The sequence below is a fragment of the Artemia sp. Qi Xiang Cuo genome, chromosome 1, assembly GCF_049724085.1.
Source record: "Artemia sp. Qi Xiang Cuo chromosome 1, ASM4972408v1, whole genome shotgun sequence".
Lineage (NCBI taxonomy): Eukaryota > Metazoa > Arthropoda > Branchiopoda > Anostraca > Artemiidae > Artemia > Artemia sp. Qi Xiang Cuo.
The window spans coordinates 49,060,503-49,082,555 of NC_142794.1; the positions used below are offsets into that span (position 1 = coordinate 49,060,503).

At 33.3% G+C, this 22,053-nt stretch overlaps 1 protein-coding gene across 1 annotated transcript in view; it reads right to left on the bottom strand.

Moving 5' to 3' along the window:
• The window catches only part of FBXO11 (F-box protein 11), a 72,257-nt gene that overhangs the window by 22,745 nt on the left and 27,459 nt on the right, over positions 1-22,053 (bottom strand). Inside the window, exons 7-8 of the mRNA XM_089108112.1 lie at positions 21,445-21,689; positions 1,855-2,158 (exon numbers count right to left, since the gene is read on the bottom strand). Coding sequence (XP_088964238.1) covers positions 1,855-2,158; positions 21,445-21,689 — 549 coding nt within the window. The remainder of the gene's footprint in view (positions 1-1,854; positions 2,159-21,444; positions 21,690-22,053) is intronic.

Consider the following 22,053-nt stretch of genomic DNA (forward strand, 5'->3'; position numbering starts at 1 on the left):
AGTGGGAACCGGACCATTTGAAATACCCCAAATCCGTCAGGTTATTGTATCGCACAAGGCAGTTACTGGCAAGCGTCAGTAGATCTTTGTTTTATGCCCATACAAGTAAGCAACAACATATATGAGTCACTTCTGTATCTGAAGTAAAAGCATAATTTGTGTGATATGTTTTTCTTTTTTAAAATATAAGAAATCATTTACATTTAGTGATTTGTACACCTTGGCAAAGATACTTGTAATGTTTATCTGTCGGGTAAGTCTGACACTGTTGGAGTTACCCCACAGCAGCAGAAAAAGTATGGTCTGGCCTTTTGATGCCAGTCAGTTTGACATAAAAATTGTTTGCTTATGGACTTATAGTGATTCCTCGATGCCCTATAAGATGGTGAAGTCATATCATTTTTGACATATTGTTGAAAAAAGCTAGTAGGATATGTTGCACTTCCCCCAAAGCTGGGGTAAGTCCAACATAGCAAACTGCACCAACTATGAGACCTGGTGATGGGTTACAAGCACAGTATATGGGAAAATTAGAAAGTGAATAATATGGGAAACTGTTGTAAAAAAAAAGGTTGATAGAAGATGGTATGAGATACTCATAAAAAAAAATCTTGAGAGTCAATTTAACAAAAAAAATCATGTTAAGGTGTCGGACTTTCCCCGATTCACCCTAATCAGATTTTAAATAAAGCTTGTTCCAAAATAAAGCAATGAAGATACAAATAAGTCAAGGCCATACCCAGGATTTTTTTCGAAGGGGGTTATACTATTTTTTTTTTTGGGGGGGGGGGGGGTTACACAAAAAAAACTCAAAAAAACCATAAAAAAAAATTTTATGTCAATTTTTTTTACGTTTTTACGAGTCAGACAAATATGTCGGGGGGGGGGGGTCAAACCCCCTACCCCCCCCCCCTTCCCTGGATACGGCCTTGAAATAAGTTGATGCTACAGTTGAGCACTTAGATTGGCAGTTTTTAATTCGTCTGTTCCCAATCCAAATACACGAATATTTTAGTTACATATAAAAATACCAAACATCAATTCTGAAATAAGTGGCGTTACTAAACATCAATATCAACAAATTAAAAACCTATACGGAATTTGTCTTAGCAAAACAAAAGACTGAAAGACAAAACTTACACATAGCGTGTCAGCAAACTCGTAGTAGCACTGACAAAAACAATCTTAAGTAATGTTTTATATAGAGCGCAGGTTATTTACCCACATTTTTCATCATACTTTTGCTTATTCTTACTTCAGGGTTTTAACAACCGATTTTTTTGTAATCCATAATCCGCGAAGCCTTTTTGTTATAGACATACACAAATTCATCCAGGGGTCTGAATAAACTTAAGCCATTTTTGATATCAACGACCAATGTCCAAATCATTAAAAAACATGACTTGCATTAACCCATCGGATATGAGATAAATGAATAATTCTAACTGAGATTCAAGTTATAATATCCATGAACACTCGCTGTGATGAATATTTTAGGTATGAACTTTATTTTAAAGTCGCATTCATTCTAATATTTTTCTTTTGTAAAAAAAAAAGAAGAAAAAATTACTGTCATGCTCATTGGTATATATAGCGATGGGACGAGAGATTTCTTAAAAAGTTAGGTCAGAGCCCCGCACCTACCCCATTTTCAAAGGAAAAAATATGAAAGAAAAGTTTAACAGTTAAAAGAATCCAAGATTAACAACACAATATCTTCGAAGCATTAACCCAACACCCTCCCCTAGAATAATTTTTTTCATCCCTCTTGATTTAGATGCCAATCATTCTGATGGCGTTCAATATCATTATGCTAATAACATAATAAATGCCATAAAAAAAATGCACTCTTACCATAAATATTATTGTGTTCTATTAAGCCTCTGCCATCTCCAAAAATGTAGACACCACCTTGGTGTCCATCATAGATTTCATTCTTTCTAATTGTTGGATTACTCTGAGACGTTATCCACACACCAGCAAAATTATTTGAGTGAATTCGGTTTTCTATGAAAACACCACGACCTTTTTCATGCACATATATACCACCAGTTTGACCATGATGGATTTCACAGTTCACTACTGTCGGGTCTGCTTCTGCTTTTACTTCAAATCCTGCAATCCGATTATTGTGAATGTCATTTTCTTCAAAGAATCCCTGCAATTAAATTAATTGTTACAGGTTTAAAAAGTATTCGTTGTTCTTACTTCTGAACAAAACAACTCACAAAATAAGAATCCTTAGCATAGTTCTTAGAATATTAGCCATATTCCCAGTACATAAAGGCACATAAAAGAGAATATAGAGGGCTTGACGGAAATTTGTTCTATAATTCTCTTTTTCGGTGCTCTGCGATATGAAAAAAGGTAAAGCGACTTCTATCCTATTCTGCATAAAAAAGAATTGTACCACGAATAATCGATTGAAAAAGCGATTATTTCTTTCACTACTTGACTTTAGCAGTTACTTTTATATACTGTTATCTAGCTAATTATTACCTCACAAAGCAAAGAAACTAGCAAAGGAACAAAGGAACAAAAAGCAAAGGAACTACCGAAAATTTGAAAATTACCATCGATGTTTACCATCTAGCAGAAAATAAAAGTAAAGCGTAAAGACAGCAACAAAACAAAGAGACTGCAAGATGTTATACACAACGTGAAAGCGTTGTCTTAGTGAAGAGCGGTGTATTTACTAAATATTATAATTTTAATTCTTTTAAGGCCAATTCACACAGAAGAAACTTTGGCAACTTCACAGTAGAAACTTGGGAGGGGGCTCATTCAATCGAAAACTGTGTGCTCAAACCTAATTGTTAAAGAACAAAAGCGATTGGTAGGCCACGAATATCCTGTCCTTGTCCTCTTTTTTCCAGGGGCCCCTCATAGTTCATGGTGGCACCAACTCATAATGATCGACAAGGTCCAAAAATGGGTCTCCACACAGTCCTAAGAGTAATGACCCAAAATTATGCAATTGGCACAAATTGGCAATTGGCAGTCTTTAGACAAATTTAAGTAAAAATGGCCACATGTCTCCGCTCACTAAAACCGAAATCAAGCGGCAAATTAAAATACCTATGTTTGGAAATACAAATTAGCCACGTGCCCCCAAAGTCCCATTTGCCCTCCTATACATAGGATCAAAATTTCGAGCACCATTTTTCTTGTAATCGTCTAAAGGTCCAAAAAAATGCCTTCATGGATAAAATGACCCACGCAGCCTCAGCAGAAGCAGTAGCGTCGTTGAGAAGGAGGGTGGGGAGTCACCCCTCGAATAATTTGGAAAACACTATAATTTATTAAGTAGCTTTAAAATTGTTGCTCGTTTTAAGTTTCAAATTTGTCCTTTAATTTGAGCATATTATTTTTTTTTTATTAATCCATGCTCACTTTTAACATAAGAAAAACGAGAAAAATAGTGGTCGATTACAATTCATAATATGATCCACATTAATACTTTCCCAAACATACTGCCTTTGAAACCTTATCATCAAGTAAAAATGTGAGCCTAGTTAATGGCAAAATTGAAAATTGTTCTACGCTTCCTGCTTCGCCACATTTCCTCAGATCAATCTTTTCCCCTGATATTTCAGCTACTTTTGGTTCCTAAAATCTACCAGTTCAAGATTAGATTCTCTTGTTTTAAAACTTTCAAAAACCTTCTACATCTGCAAGTAGGACAGAAATGGAATCACTGAAGAATAAGAAGGTAGATATACAGTGAATATAATTTCTTGAATAAAGAAGAAATCATTGAAAAAGAAAATAAGACTTAGTGCTTTTTTTAGTATTTTTTTAGAAAATAAGACTTAGACATTCGCACTATAACTAGATAGGTCAAATCGGTTGTAGTTTGGTCATGGAATTTGGTAGAGGGGGATCCGCTCCAGAAATTATTTAATTGTTTTAATTTTATACTTCCAATATTTAAATCAAAACTCCAATTTAGCTAAAAATTCTCTTATTTGTTATTGAAACCCCTAATAAGCTCCGATAACGTCCTATTCCTTGCGTTCCGGATTCACATACTAACCCATAAATGTAGAACTGCCTCTATCTATAATTAATTAAAAAAAAAACTTTCCGAAAAAATAAGTTTTCAAAAGAAAAGTAAAGACCATTTTAAACTTAAGCTCAGCAGATACAAATACATTTTAAAATTAAAGATATAGACGACCATAAATTTCGATTACAGAATAAATGAAACCCAAAACGAACAGAAATTAAATAAACAATCAGAGAAAAAACATACAACAAGTAATGATATAAATGAATAAATAGATCTTAAAGTGTGTAATGCTTAGATTGAATTTAAAAATCAAGCTTAAGACAAAAAAATATTTTCCTATTGAAGTACAAATGAAACTTCAAATAAACAGAAATTAAATAAACAATCAATGCAATCAAATATATAATAGACATTAATGTAAATTAATAAATAAATCTTAAAACGAGTGAAACATAAATTGAACATGCAAATTAAGCTTGAAACAAACAAAAATCACCACAAACAAGAGTTTGGGTATGACCTCCTTCTCCCACTGTAAAAGTCTACAACCTACTGTGTCATTGGCGCTTTACTGAAAACCAATTTTATAACAAATATTTTCTTTTGTACTTATCTCTGAAAATTAACATTAAAATTATAGTAACATTTTGAACTGATGAGCTTTCAGCAATTAATATCATTATACATCAAATATTCAGTTTAATTTATTAGGTCTTTTTAAAGTTGTTAAAGACGAATATAGTTTCCCTACAAACAAGTGATTGGATACTGCCTCCTTTCCTAACTGTAAATAAAAACCAAAAGCCAACTGCGTCTTTGGCGCTTAACTGAAAACGGATTATATTACAAATACTTTCTTTTCCAGTTCTTACAGCATTGAAAATAAAAATACAATTACAGCGAAATAAATTCTTGAACTGATGGATCTTTCAACAATTAATGTCAATATACATCAAATATTCAATTTGATGTTGTTAATACTTTCCACGACTGTTCAAGACGCATATAGTTTTCAGTATGTTTTAGACTTTTACAGTAAGAGAAGGAGGTCATACCCAAACTCTTGTTTGTGGTGATTTTTTTTTGTTTCAAGCTTAATTTGCATATTCAATTTAAGTTTCACTCGTTTTAAGATTTATTGATTAATTTACATTAATCTCTATTGTATGTTTGTTTGCATTGATTGTTTATTTAATTTCTGTTTGTTATAAGTTTTATTTGTACTTCAATAGGAAAATATTTTTTCGTCTCAAGCTCGATTTTTACGCTAAATCTGTACATTACTCGCTTTAATCTTTACCAATTCGTTCATACTATTGCTTGTTGCGTATTTCCGTAATGATGTTCTGCTAGGCGTACTTTCGTTTTGGGCTTCGTGTATTCTGTATTAATAATTTATGGTCGTGTTGAGTTTGAATTTTAAAATGTATTTGTATATGCTGATCTTAATTTTAAAAAAGCCTTTACTTTTCTTTGAAAAACTTATTTTTTCGGAAAGTTTTTTTTAATGAATTTTTGTTCGTTTTTGATTGCAAAAAATTTCAAGTTTTTAAAAATTCCTTATTTCAAAATCAAAATTTAAAAAACAAATCAAATATTCATCAAAATATCAAAATTGATATCAAACTAACAATATCAAAGTGAAAAAATGGGTTTTTGTCAACCTCGGAGTTTTTATTATCTGATGTTTGAACTATTTTTAACAAAATTGCTATCTCAAAATCTTTATCAGATGGGTTTGGGGAAAAGGGGTGAGGGGGGACTAGATTAAGCTTTGATCTATTTCGACTCCTTCATAGCGAACTAGAACGTTCTATTTTCAATCAAATGAGCCCTCTCTGAATTTTATACGGGTGTCCCTTCTATAAAAACCATATAAATACCCAGAGTATAACTTACAACGCCTGTCCCTGGGAGGCTGTGACGACCCTGGGGTTTCAATATCTGATGGTTGAAATATTTTTAACAAAATTGTCACCTGCAATTTTTATCGGATGGGTTTATCCATCCGATACGCCCAAAGGCGTGGAGGGCGGGAGGCGATCGTTGCCCTCCGATCTTTTTCACTCTGAGAAAATGGACAACAACTTTTAATTTTCATTCAAATGAAGCCTCTCTGAAGTTTATTCGAGTATACCATCCATAAGAACCATATATGCCCTCAGATCAATACTTACAATGCCTGCCCCGGCCCTGGGGGGTTGTGTCGACACAGGAGTTTTTCTTATCTGACCTTTGAACTATTTTTAACGAAATGACGATACGTAGAGCCACTTTGTTATATGATCTTTGAACTATTTTTAACAAAATGGCTACCTCAAATTTTTTATCAGATGTATTTGGGGGGAAAGGGATTGAGGGGGCCAGTTGCCCTCTGATCACTTTTGACTCTTAAAAAGGGCCGGATTTCAATATCCAATCAAATGAGCCCTCTCTGAAGTATATACGAGCATCCCTTTCATACGAACAATATACGCCCCAGGGCATAACTTGTAACGCCTGCCCCCGGGCTCTGGGGGTTGTGACGACACCTGAGTTTTTGTTATCTGACCTTTGAGAAATTTTTAACTTAATGCCTATCTCAAAATTTTTATTGGATGCATTTGGGGAAAAGGGGCGTGGGGGGCTAGTTACCCTTCAATATCTTTTGACTCGAAAAAACTTAACTAGAACTTTCAATTTCCAATCAAATCAGCCATCTCTGATTTTTTTTACGAGCATCCCTTCAATAAGAACCATATATTAGTAGAATGCATATATTGAATTCTAGGAGACGTATAGGAATTCCCAAGCTATTCTACGAGACGTATAGGAAAAAATTTCTACGAGACCTATACACCTTTTCAAAGAGTGAGTAGCGAGGGGGGATTCCCCCTGCAATAAGCGATATATTTTTTTTGGACAATTGCCTTAACTCGAGAGTAGTTTGATTAAGAATGTAACATGTCTAGAATTGCTTGATTGACATTTGCAAAAAGGGATAAGGGATTCGCGAATTGGACTATACAAATGATATTGGGTTAAAGTGATTAGCAGTTAAGGTAACCCTGAAGAGCATGTTAATTCATACCTTATTTATTATAAATTTGAGACGACATAAATATATGAATATTGTTAATGATGAGAGGATGACATTGCGAACTGACTTAGCTCTACCTCTTTAATATGTTCTGCATAAGGCACAAGGGGTGTTTAACCGTTCTGTCAGTTTAAAACAGAGTCTATCGTTATAGTATACTAAAAGTTGCTACTAAGAGAGATGTAGATTTCAAGAAAATAATTTCAATAATGAAATTCATAACAAACCTTATAAATCCTTGAAAATCATGAGGCACGGTGTATGTGAATATGAACAACTAAGTATAATAAGCACCAACGACCCTAACCAGCAAAGACATCAACCCCCCCAAGGTCCACTATCCCCAAACTCGAAGGGCACCCCCCCTCCTCTCCAACTTTTTGGCCCCCTCCCCCCATTTTTTTATAAGTTTTTTTTTTAACTTTTTTTATTATTTTTTTTAACATGATATATTTTTTCAATTCTTTTTTACATCTCTAAATCATATCAGAAAAACAGAATGACACTTGATTTAAATTTTAAAATATATTCTTGTGCATACCCATACTCCTATTGATGAGGACTGATGGTTCTCATTCAATATTTTTTTCATGAAAGCAAACTATTTTTTTTTAATAAATTTTTTCTTTGGACTTCGAAATTATTCAACTTTTTTTTTATATCTCTAAATCATATCAGAAAAATAGAATGACACTTTTTGATTTAAATTTAAAAATATATTCTTGTGCATACCCATACTCCTATTGATGAGGACTGATGGTTCTAATTCAATATTTTTTTCATGAAAGCAAACTATTTTTTTTTAACTAAATTTTTTTTTGGACTTTGAAATTATTCAAATTTTTTTACGTCTCTAAATCATATCAGAAAAATAGAATGACACTTTTGATTTAAATTTAAAATATATTCTTGTGCATACCCATACTCCTATTGATGAGGACTGATGGTTCTAATTCAATATTTTTTTCCTGAAAGCAAACTATTTTTTTTAACCAAATTTTTTTGGACTTCGAATTGTAAGTAAGTAGCAAATTCTTTCTTGAATTCGCCTGCTGGATAAACAAAAAGACATTTCATCCAAGAAATTATGACAAAATTCTAAGTAAGTAACAAACTCTTTATTGTTTTCATGTCTTAGATACAGGATGCAGAAATTTCATTCAAGAAATTATGAAAAAATTCTCAGTAAGTAACAATCTCTTTCTTGAAGTCCCCTCTTGGATACAAATACGGAAATTTCATTCAAGAAATTATGAAAATATTTGTAAGTAAGTAACAAACTCTTTTTATTGATTTCACCTCTTGGATACACAATACAGATACTTCATTCAAGAAATTATGAAAAAATCGCAAGTAAGTAACAAACTCTTCATTGTTTTCACCTCTTGGATATAAAATACGGAAATTTCATTCAATAAATTATGAAAAAATTGTAAGTAAGTAACAAACTCTTTCCTGAAGTCACCTCTTGGATACACAATGCAGAAACTTCATTTAAGAAACTATGAAAAAAATGTAAGTAACAAATTCTTTATTGAAGTCACCTCTTGGATACACAATACAGAAATTTCATTAAAGAAATTATGAAAAAATTGTAAGTAAGAAGCAAATTCTTTCTTGAATTCACCTGCTGGATAAACAAAAAAACATTTCGTTCAAGAAATTATGACAAAATTCTAAGTAAGTAACAAACTCTTTATTGTTTTCACGTCTTAGATACATGATATAGAAATTTCATTCAAGAAATTATGAAAAAATTCTCAGTAAGTAACAATCTCTTTCTTGAAGTCCCCTCTTGGATACACAATACGGAAATTTCATTCAAGAAATTATGAAAATATTTGTAAGTAACAAACTCTTTATTGTTTTCACCACTTGGATATACAATACGGAAATTTCATTCAATAAATTATGAAAAAATGGGATGGACAATACAGAAATTTAATTCAGGAAATTATAAAAAAAAACATTGCAAACAAACTCTTTCTTGAACTCGCTTCCTGAACAGACAATACAGCAAATTCAGTCAAGAAATTGTGAAAAAATTGTAAGTAAGTAGCAAGTTATTTCTTGAATTCTCCTCCTGGATACACAATACAGATATTTCCTTCAAGAAATTATAAAAAAAATTATAAGTAAGTAACAAACTCCTTCTTGAACACGCCAGTTGGATACATAATGCAGAAATTCCATTCAAGAAATTACGAGAAAATTCGAAGTAAGTAACAATCTCTTTGTTGAAGTCCCGTCTTGGATAAGCAATACGATATTGAAATGTCATTCAAGAAATTAAGATAAATTTATAAGTAATTAACAATTTCTTTATCGAAGTCCTCTTCTGGATACAAAATACGGAAATTTCATTCAAAAAATAATAAAAAAAAATGGTAAGTAAGTAACAAACTCTTTATTCATTTCCCTTCTTGGATACACAAAAGACATTTTATTCAAGAAACTATAACAAAATTTTAAGTGAGTAACAAAATCTTTCTTGAATCTGCCATTTGCAGGCGTAGTACAGAAGTTTCATTCAAGAAATTATGTAATAACTCTTAGTTAGTAACAATCTCCATATTGAAGTCCCATCTTGGATAGACAATACGGAATTTTCATTCGAGAAATTATGAAAATATTTGCAAGTAACACACTCTTTCTTGAAGTCACCTCTTGGATACTCAATACAGATACTTCATTCAAGAAATTATGAAAAAATCGCAAGTAAGTAACAAACTCTTTCTTGAATTCGCCATTTGGATGCACAATACAGAAATTTAATTCAGGAACTTATGAAAAAAAATGTAGGTAAGTAACAAACTCTATGCTTTTTCAGTATCAATTGTCGGATATGTTGAATAAAATATGCAAAGTCGACATAGCTTTATTTCATTTTTTAAGGTTAATTTAGACGAGGTTACGTGCGCGCACGTAACCTCGTGATTGTAAGCAAGTTTTTATAATTTCCTGAATTAAATTTCTGTATTGTGCATCCCAATGGCGAATTCAAGAACGGGTTTGTTACTTACTTAGAATTTTGTCATAATTTCTTGAATGAAATGTCTCTTTTTGTTTATCCATGAGGCGAATTCAAGAAAGAATTTGTTACTTACTTACTTACAATTTTTTCATACTTTCTTAAATGAAGTTTCTGCATTGGGTATCCAAGAGGTGACTTCAGGAAAGAGTCTGTTACTTGCTTACAATTTTTTCATAATTTATTGAATGAAATTTCCGTATTGTATATCCAAGTGGTGAAAACAATAGAGTTTGTTACTTACTTGCGATTTTGTCATAATTTATTGAATGAAGTATCTGTATTGTGTATCCAAGAGGTGAAATCAATAAAGAGTTTGTTACTTACTTACAAATATTTTCAAAATTTCTTGAATTAAATTTCCGTATTGTGTATCCAAGAGGGGACTTCAAGAAAGAGATTGTTACTTACTGAGAATTTTTTCATAATTTCTTGAATGAAATTTCTATATCATGTATCTAAGACGTGAAAACAATAAAGAGTTTGTTACTTACTTAGAATTTTGTCTTAATTTCTTGAACGAAATGTTTTTTCGTTTATCCAGCAGGTGAATTCAAAAAAGAATTTTCTACTTAATTACAATTTTTTCATAATTTCGTTAATGAAACTTCTGTATTGTGTATCCAAGAGGTGACTTCAAGAAATAATTTGTTACTTACTTACTTACATTTTTTTCAGTTTCTTAAATGAAGATTCTGCATTGTGTATCCAAGAGGTGACTTCAGGAAAGAGTTACTTGCTTACAATTTTTTCATAATTTATTGAATGAAATTTCCTTATTGTATATCTAAGAGGTGAAAACAATAAAGAGTTTGTTATTTACTTGCGATTTTTTCATAATTTCTTGAATGAAGTATCTGTATTGTGTATACAAGAGGTGAAATCAATATAAAGAGTTTGTTACTTACTTACAAATATTTTCATAATTTCTTGAATGAAATTTATGTATTGTGTATCCAAGAGGGGACTTCAAGAAAGAGATTGTTACTTAATGAGAATGTTTTTATAATTTCTTTAATAAAATTTCTACATTGTGCATCTAAGACGTGAAAACAATAAAGAGTTTGTTACTTACTTATAATTTTGTCATAATTTCTTGAATGAAATGTGTTTTTGTTTATCCAGCAGGCGAATTCAAGAAATAATTTGCTACTTACTTACAATTCGAAGTCCAAAAAAATTCGGTTAAAAAAAAATAGTTTGCTTTCATGAAAAAAATATTGAATTAGAACCATCAGTCCTCATCAATAGGAGTATGGGTATGCACAAGAATATATTTTAAAATTTAAATCAAAAGGGTCATTATATTTTTCTGATATTATTTGGATACGTAAAAAAAAAGTTTAACAATCTCGAAGTCCAAAAAAAATTTAGTTAAAAAAATAGTGTGTTTTCATGAAACACATATTGAATTAGAACCATTAGTCTTCATCATTAGGATTATGTGTATATAAAGGAATATATTTAGAAATTTAAATCAAAAGTGCCGTTATATTTTTCTGATATGATTTAGATATAAAAAAAATTTGAATAATTTCGAAGTCCAAAGAAAAAATTTAGTTAAAAAAAATAGTTTGCTTTCATGAAAAAAATATTGAATTAGAACCATCAGTCCTCATCAATAGGAGTATGGGTATGCACAAGAATATATTTTAAAATTTAAATCAAGTGTCATTCTATTTTTCTGATATGATTTAGAGATGTAAAAAAAGTTGAAAAAATATATCATGTTGAAAAAAATAATAAAAAAAGTTAAAAAAAAAACTTAAAAAAAAATGGGGAGGGGGGGGCAAAAAGTTGGAGGGGAGGGGGGTGCCCTTCGAGTTTGGGGATAGGGGACCTTTGGGAGGTTGATGTCTCTGCTGGTTAGGGTCGTTGGTGCTTATGATCCTTGATGGTTCGTACTCACATACACCTTACTACTTGATTTGCAAGGATTTCTAAGGTTTGTTCTGAATTTCATTATTAAAATTCTTTTCTTGCCATCTACATCTCTCTTAGTATCAACTTTTAGTATACTATGACGTTAGACTCTATTTTAAACTGAGAACACTGTTCAAACATCACTTGTGCATTATGCAGAACATATCAAAGAAAGAGTGCTCGGTCAGTTCACAAAGCTATTCTATCATCATTAACCATTTTCATAGATTTATGTCGTGTCAAAGTTATAATAAATAAGGCATGAATTAACATTCTCTTTAGATCTATTCTAACTGCTAATCACTTTAACCCTTTTTCTCCACCTTCGTACAATCCAATTCGCAAATACTATCTAGCTCTGTTTTTTTTTTCTCTATTATTCAATTAATATCGTTTGTATAGTCCAATTCGCGAATCCCTTATCTCTTTTTGCAAATGTCAATCAAACAGTTCTAGACATGTTACATTCTTAATCAAACTACTCTCGAGTTAAGGCAATTGTCCAAAAAAAAATATATCACTTTTTGCAAGGGGAATCCCCGCTCGCTACTCACTCTCTTTGAAAAGGTGTATAGGTCTCGTAGAAATGTTTTCCTATACGTCTCGTAGTATAGCATGGGAATTCCTATACGTCTCGTACAATTCAATATATGCATTCTACTTATATTCCCCAAGGGCATAACTTACAACACCTGCCCTAGGGCCCTAGGGGCCTGTGTTGACCCCTGAGTTTTCGTTATATGGTCTTTGAACTATTTTAAAAAAAGGCTATCTCAAAGTTCTTATCGGATGGGCTTGAGGAAAAAAGGCCTTGGAGGGGGGGGGGGGGCCGAGGTACCCTCCAATCTCTTTTGACTCTTAAAAAGTGAACCAGAACTTTCAGTTTCCTTTCAAATGATCCCTCTTTGAAGTTAATACGGGAATCCCTTCCATAAGACCCATATATGCCCCTAGGGCATAACTTATACCGCCTGCCCCCGGGCCCTGGTGGGTTGTGTCAACACCGGAATTTTTATTATATGATCTTTGAACTATTTTTAACAAAATAACTATCTTAAAATTTTTATTGGATGTATTTGGGAAAATAGGGTTTAGGTGGGGGGGGGGGAGAATCGGGTGACCCTCCAGCATCTTTTGACGCTTTAAAGTGAACTAGAACTTTTAATTTTCAATCAAATGAGCCCTCTCTGAAGTTTATACGACAATATTGTCTATACAAAACCTTATATGCCCCCAGGGCAAAACTTACAACCCTTGCCCTAAGTGCTGTGGGGAAGTTGTCATCCTCAAAGACCTAATTTCCAGAACTTAAAACTACATTGAATAAAATGGCTGTCTCAAAATTTCGATTGGATGTGTTTGGGGAAAAGGTGGGCGTGAGAGGGGGGGTTAGTTGCCCTCAAATTACTTTCGACTGTTAAAAAGGGACAAAGGGCCCTTTGGATTTCAAATCGAATGAGCCTTTTTTGAAGTTTCTACGACACCGCCTTCTATAAAAACCTTATATGCCCCCAGGGCATAACTTAAAACCCTTGCCCTAAGGGTTGTGGGGGAGTGTCCTCCTCAAAAACATATTTTCTATCTGAAAATCAACTACGCTGAACAAAATGGCTATCTCAAAATTTTGATTGGTTGTGTTTGGGGGAATGATGGGCGTGGGGCAGGGGGGAGCTAGTTTCCCTCCAATCACTTTCGACAATTAAAAAGGGCACTAGCCCTTTGAATTTCCAGTCGAATGAACCTTTTTTGAAGTTTCTACGACAACGCCTTCTATAAAAACCTTATATGCCCCCAGGACATAACTTAAAACCCTTGCCCTAAGGGTTGTGGGGGAGTGTCCTCCTCAAAACCATATTTTATATCTGGAAACCAACTGCGCTTAACAAAATGACTATCTCAAAATTTTGTTTGGATGTGTTTGGGAGAATGATGGGGGGGGGCTAGTTGCCCTCCAATTACTATCGACTATTAAAAAGGGCACTAGCCCTTTGAATTTCTAATCGAATGAGCCTTTTTTGAAGTTTCTACGACAACGCCTTCTATAAATACCTTATATACCCCCAGGACATAACTTAAAACTCTCGCCCTGAGGGTTGTGAGGGAGTGTCCTCCTCAAAAATATATTTTCTATCTGGAAATCAACTACGCTGAACAAAATGGCTATCTCAAAATTTTGATTGGATGTGTTTAGGGGAATGATGGGCGTGGGGGAGGGGGCTAGTTGTCTTCCAATCATTTTTGACTATTAAAAAGGGCCCTAGAACTACGCTGAACAAAATGGCTGTCTCAAAATTTTAATTGGATGTGTTTGGGGGAATGATGGGCGTGGGGGGGGGGCTAGTTGCCCTCCAATCATTTTCGACTATTAAAAAGGGCCATGATGAGCGTGGGGGGGGGGTAGTTGCCCTCCAATCACTTTTGACTATTAAAAATGGCACTATTCCTTTGAATGTCCAATGGAATGTGCCTTTTTTGAAGTTTGTATCACAATGCCTTCTAGCAAAGCTGTGTATACCCCTACTACTTAACTTAAAACACTTGGCCTGCGGGTGTGGGGGGATTTTCCCTCTCAAAAATATATTTTCTATCTGGAAATCAACTACGCTGAACAAAATGACTATCTCAAAATTTTTATTGGATGTGTTTGGGAGAACGATGGGCGTGGGGGGGGCTAGTTGCCCTCCAATCATTTTCGACTATTAAAAGGGCACTAGAACTCTCGATTTCCAATCGAATGAGCCCCTTTTGAAGTTTCTACGACGACCCCTTCCGTATGAAGTGCCTCTGGGGAAAAAAAAATAATAAATAATAATAAAACATTGGAGCCGCATGGCCTTTACTATAGGGAACGCTACAGCGTTGCCTCTGATACCATGCTGACTTCTTGCTATTTTCGCTTATCTATGCTATTTTTCTTGCTATTTTCGCTATTTTTTCTCACAATTTAGAAATTGTGTGTGCATGTATAAGCGCTACTAACCCATTCTCTTTTTTTATTGTTATCATTTTTATCATGCAGCCCTAGGAGACCGAGCTTTGCTTGTGAAGGGAATTATAAACATATAAACGATATTCAGCGTAACCTCCCCCCCCCCCCTCTGGAAATGTATCCCCCCCATACCCCAGTTTACACAAGAAAATGTTTGTGTAATTTTTATAGAATTCGTTTTTTTTTAAACAAAGATACAAAGGGGAAGATAGTTTTCAAGCAATAGGAGTCAATTTTCCCTTCCTATTGACATCCCTGGCAATTTTTAATTAATTTAAGGTTTCCGCCTCAATGATGCCAAGAATTGTTCAGGTTTTCTTGACATTCTTTGTCAAACAATGTTCAAACAAGAAGTTAATAAGTCTAGCTTTATTTTTCGAATACTTTCAAATTTTAAATACGGTCGCTATGTGAGGAATATGTCACAATAGAATGCTACACACTTTGTGGTAATACTTTGACTCATCCCATATCTCTACTTAGACAGCGCTATTGCGCTGCCTACGATTTCTGTTTCAGCTTTATGCCTGCTGATAGCAATGCTATTTATTAATATAAATCGGCAAACACACAAACACATCAATCAAATAAAAAAATATTAACAATATTTTACTAAATCACGTATATTAAAAGTACAAGAAATTAAATCTTACGGAATCAAAATCCATTCAAAAGTACGAGCAAATAATAAGCGCAATACCTAAGGCTATTAGAATAGAGCTTGGTTCAATTATGAGATTGAACAGCCTGTGCTGGTCGTGGGGGTTGGGGAACTGGAGGGGGATATGTACTGTAGCATTAGTGGTGAATCTGGCTGAAAAAAAGCCGAAAAAGGATCATTTACCTTTGCCCACCCGAAAGCTTGTTTACACTATGCTACTGTCGTCTGTAGCAGGTCATTACTGACAATCTTAGTACAAACCAAGCACTGGCACTTATATTTACGATCGCTTAATGTGCGTTTATTGTTTATAATGTATTGCAAAATATTTCTAAATTCACCAAGTAGCATGTTTGTTAAATAGTTACTTTTCTTCATTACTACTTGAATAGTACCTACTCTAATAGCACCCCTTCTTGCCCCCCCCCACCAATGACAATACTGTAGCTATGTCCCTGAGTAGAAGGGCCCAAAATTATGCAAGTAGTCTACTTCTACAGGCAGATTTTAGCAGAAAAGATGGGAATGTTGCACCTTGTTTGAGCCAGAATCATAGAAGATTTTAGATCTAAGAGAGCGGGCATCCTCCCTGGGCTTTCCAGTCTAGGTGGCAACCAAAAGGAATCAAGTCTAAAAAGAAGTCGGTCAATCCAATCAACTTGAATCTTACAGGGCACATAGACAGATCAAACGGCATATCAAAGCACACACAATTTTTCTAAGAGGGCGTAAATGTAGAAAACATATTTATTTAAAGATCGGTTAGAACCGAAAATATCTTATTAAGACTACAGAATAACATTAGTCTATACTCAAAGGTGTCACCAGGGTGGATTTAGTCTCCACAAAAGACAAAAACCTCACTTTTTACAGAACTGTTTTTCCTTGATCCCTAGAAGGGACAAGGCGTTCAGCCCTCCTTAAAAATTTTATGTGCTAACAGGATGGTATATATCTGTAAACGGTAAATTCGAAAAAAAGACTAAGTTGGAAAAGATGTATTATACACCCCAAAAGGAGATAAAAATATGCTGTCTTTAGGCTGATTCTAGCAACAAGAAATCGTAGCTACTATTTTATACGAAAATAAATATGTGCCAATTGCAAAGTATTGAAACATTTAAACAAATTATGCGTAAAAGGTACGGTAGCAAGCGCTAAGATTCCAAACTGGAAAAACATTAAAGGAGCGTTTAAAAATATCGATTTGAAAAAGTATTGGAAGGTTAAGCAAAAACACAAAGCTGGTCGCAAAGAATTGCACTGCCACACCGAGGAAACTTGGGAGTGATAAGCATTTCGAGAAAAACTGAATACAAAAAATACATCGTTTTTCTTTATCTCCCTAATGTTATAACGTTACTCGTTCCATAAAATGGCATCAATGTGAAATATTTCCCACTTTTTAGGAAAATTAAGACCTTCCTGACACCTCAGGCGGGTTTCAATAACCGTCTTCCAATTCGTGTGACTTAAATCTTCCTCCCATCCACCCTCAATTTTTTTTTAACAAGCATTATCAAATCATTACTGCAAAAAATTACGCCTGATTCAACACTTTGAACTAATACTCAAATGTTGTCTAAGATTTAAAGCTTCTTTTTTTTTAAATGTAAATTTTCCTACAATGAACACGTAGATAAAACTATAATAAAAAGAAAAAAAAATGAAGTTTAAAATATTTTTCAAAGAATAAACAAGAGCGATATCACTTAAAACAAGAACGAAACAATGATGTAATAAGTTAAACTTCCAACGAACAGAAATTACTATGAATGAACAATGAAACTTAAAGCGAAGGGAAAATCAAACGATAAGGGAAGGTAAACATAAAATGAGCAAAATATAGCACAAATACCAGTGCGACTACCACCCCCTCAAATCTATTAAAGGCTAAAGTGTCTCTATGGTGTACTAAAAAATATATATATTGTGTTTCAAACAGGGTGATTTTTATTTGCCAAAACAACAACATCTATAGAAATTAACAAACTAATCAAGTTTACACGAAAATAAAAATCGTACAATAAATGTATTGTGCAAGGCTGTATCCAGGGGGGAGTAGGTTAGGGGGTCTGAACTTTGTCTGACTCGTAAAAACGTAACAAAAATGCGCTTTTTGAGTTTTTTTTTGTGTGTAGCCCCCCCCCCCCAAACAAAAAAATTTTTTTTTTTTAGTAAAACACCCTCCGAAAAAAAAAATCCTGGGTACGGCCTTGGTATTTTGACCTTCAATTTAGCTTAGCTAAAGACATATTTTTTTGTCAATACTTTACTTTTGATTCCATTCACTGAAAAGTATAGAAGATTGAGACCCAAATAAAATTTTAAAACCTTAATTGGTATTTTTTTAAGCCATGTGTTTAGCTTCGTAATGCAGTATTTTAAATCGGCTAATCAATAAATGAACTGTAATAGATGAACATTTATTTGCTATCCATCCGTAAGGAATGTATTTCAAAGAAAGAGGCATTTGAGAAAAATGTATTACATATAAAAAAAAAAAAAATCCTAGAAAAAAACTAGAATGATTGTTTAAAATAAAAAAGTATACATATAAAAGAAATCCTAGAAGTTTGACCAGTTATTAAATTTTCTGAGGATGAAGAAGAAAAGAAAAACTGTTTAAAATACACTTTGTTTTCAGTAAAGCGAAAATGACAATAACCTTTAGAGGGTGTGAGGAGGCGGTGACTTCACTCTTTATGTGTGGTAATTTCAGTTCCATTTAATTTTACTTACTATATAAATTTATTTTGATCGTTTCTAGTTTTAACACCTCTTTTTAGTTTTCTTGAAAAACTTTTATTAAAAAAAAAAAAAAAAAAAAAAAAAAAAAAACTTTGGCAGACCCTTTACTTAAAAACAGTGTGTAAAATTTCTACTGTTTTTTTATACTATCTATAATACCATCACAAGAAAGCGTGGGTTTCTTTTGACCGTCTTAGTTCAAAATCTCTTCTGACGCCAGATGCAACGATGTTTGCAATAAGCGTAGTCTCTAGACATCATTTTATAGAGAAAATCCAATTGCTTATGCTGTCCGCAAACAGACAAAGAGGCGTGAAACATAAATAAAGCTTTATTGTTGGTTAAAAAGACTACAAGACGTATATGGTGTATTAGATAGCTGGAAGATCACAGCACTTAATGTATGCAGCATTCCTTAAATATTACTGCGTTGAAAGACAAACTCATACGAAATAAATTAGCACAAAATGTAGATCTATTTGAACACTTAAAGCCCTTGGAGACTTTTTCGGAGGTGGCTAAAAAAGAAACTTGCAAAGAAAGGAATTGAAATGGAGCGTTCCTAACCACGTCAGCCTAAAGCGGTTTAGTGCTGTATCGAATCCGTATTAGGGGTGACGGTAATATTTACAAATCCAAAAATTGATGCGTGACCCCAAAATTTGAGATGAGTACTAACAATTCGTGGCAGCATTATGTCAAGAAAGACAAAATAGCTGCGTATTCTTCTTCCAACCTAACCTGTTCAAACCTTCATTTTTCAATTGCCCCCATGACACACAAATTTATATAAAATTTTTGTTAGCTGGATTGCGAGGAAGTATCAATTGCTGGCAACCTATCAAAGTTAAGGGGTAAAACCATCAAAGCACCTCGAGTGCTGTCTAAAACACAGTATATATACCTCAAAGTACCCTCTTATATTTAGGGTAAGCTTGAGAATATGATGTGACGTATGGTGTATGGCCTTCGTTTTGTATATGACCTACACAAAACGAAGAAGGAAAAAAACCTAAAAAGAGACAACAAAAAACACGGGTGATTTTCGACTACTCAATAAAACGAAAAGATAAAGCTTATATTTCGGCAAAGACTTCTGCAAAGCCATCCACAGTGCGAAAAAAAAAATAAAAGTTTGAAATAACCTGTGTAGAAAGAATAAAATGACTAAATAAATTAAAAAAAAATGAAAAAACATTCAAAAAAATCTATGGCCATGAATCCTTTCTCTAGCAATTAATGCAGCCCGTATACTAAAACTGATTTGCGTAAGATACGTAATTGACACTTTTTTAAAAACAGAAGGAATGTATTTTGAATAATTTTGTATCATAAATAGGTTATAAAATATCCCCATTATCTCTGTTTAAAGCTAAGTCTTTACGCAATTTTATAAAAAGAATGTAGCAAATCACCGAATGCCGAAACTAAGGTTCCCTCATCAAGAGTAACCAATTGATTTGAATTTTAAAAGGCTTGAAAAATCCAAGAATCAAAATCGGCATTTTTACTTTTAGACTTTGAGATTTGTCTATTGAAAAAGATACTACTATATAGATACTACTCCCACGAACAGGACCAGTTCTGTTTTTTCCAGAATTCAAGAAATGATCATCTTTGAGTTCATTTTTAAAGAAAACGGAAAAATCATGTTTCAGTAAAAAAAAATTTCCAATTTTGTCGCTGAACTCGGAGATATACAATCAATTTTTTAATTTTTGTTGCCCTTTATAAGGTTGGCCGGAAAATGGGGATGGATTCATTGTTGTTTTTTATCTTTTTCCTATAATTTGTTCAATAACTTCAATGGGATAACAATTACTGAAAAAAATGTCTTGTTTTTTTGCAATTTAGCTCAGAGGCTACATGAATGTCTGAACAGTTTTTTAAGACTTTATGAACTAAAGAGACGACCACGCCGCTTTCTACAGAAGGAAGAAGGGAGGGTGAGAAAAATATAAATAAAGAGCATTGTTAGTGGGTTTTTTAGATAAAAAAAATTCAAGATTGGAAATCATTTTTAGATAAAGACATCCAAGAAAGGAAACTTACTTGAATCCAACGTAAACTGTATATTGAAATCAAAACTATCCAAATGTACCAAAACATTTTTAGAGGTCCATATTTTTTTATAATTTGTTCAGTGAGTTCAATGGGAGAACCATTATAAAATAAATGTCTTTAAAGAAATTTAGCTGAGAGGCTAAAAGAATGTCCGAACAAATTTATAGCCTCGAGGAAATTGATTGCTCAATTCTCTAGGGATCATCTTGATCAGGATTCCAGTGAATATATATATATATATATATATATATATATATATATATATATATATATATATATATATATAAAAACCAGTGGTTATATATACAAAAAAGACAGAGAGAAAAAAATATATACATACATATAAATTGAATAAATAAAACAGTAGCACTCAACACATTGAAATCATAACTTCCGTGCCACTAAAACATTGTCTATAAATCCTTCCACCGCAATAATTAGCTCCCTAGAAGAGGTTTCCAAGATACCTCGTGGCCTCGTGGTACATCCCCCCCCCCCAAAAAAAACTGTTCTTTAATTTCTCCAAACTTTGGTAACTGCTCATAAAATGTTACAGATATCCCCATACTCCCCACAAAGAGGGCAGGCACACTTATCTCCAAGGCCATCTAATATATACTTCTTATGATGAAAGCTGAAACTTTTGGAACTTCCTTAAATCATAACAACCTTTGATTTAGTCTCAAACGAAAAACTTTCTTGCGACTATGAATTCCCAATTGCTCAAGTTGAAAAGACAACTAGTAGTGACTTTGACATTAATTATAACATAATTAATTCATTCATTATAACATGCTTTTACATAATTGCAAAGTACATATTTGTTCTTACGGCTACAGTTTAACTTGGACAAAGCAGTTATTAGATAGTCGGAGATCTTTACCCGTTTGAAGAGATTTTTATATTTATAATTTCACAAAAAGAAAAAACTTACTAGGCCGTTATCAAACGTGAAAATACCAACATCTCTTCCATGGTGAATATGATTCCGTCTCATTATTGGATTTGCATGGTTTTTCACCCAAATTCCAGCCAAAGCATTTCCTGAGATTTCATTACCTTCATAAATACCCTGGGCGTGGTCAGTTATATAAAGGCCAACGTTTTCACACTGAGAGATGTCACAGTATTTGATTGTTGGTTCTGCATTGACACCACTCACACAAACTGCTGCTCCAACTAAATCAAAGGAATCATCAAGATTCGGAAGAGCAACTCAAATTTCTAAAGTAAACTTTCAAAGCCATAGATTTTTTTTTCTAGTCACTTTGATTACATAGTGGTAAAAACATCTTGAAGATTTTTATTTCCTTAAGCCTTGAAAGAACCAAATCTAAATAATTCAAAGCTACCATGTGCTTAGAGACCGATACTTTCAACAATTATTAGTGCCTTCGAGCACCCAAAGATTATTTATCCGACAGACGGATTACTTATTCTTACGAAGTACTACTACATGAAACGGTCTGGATTTGTTGCCAGATAAGATAGCTGCTAACCCCAGAAACTGCAGAATTAATGAGGATAAGTGACACCATATGTT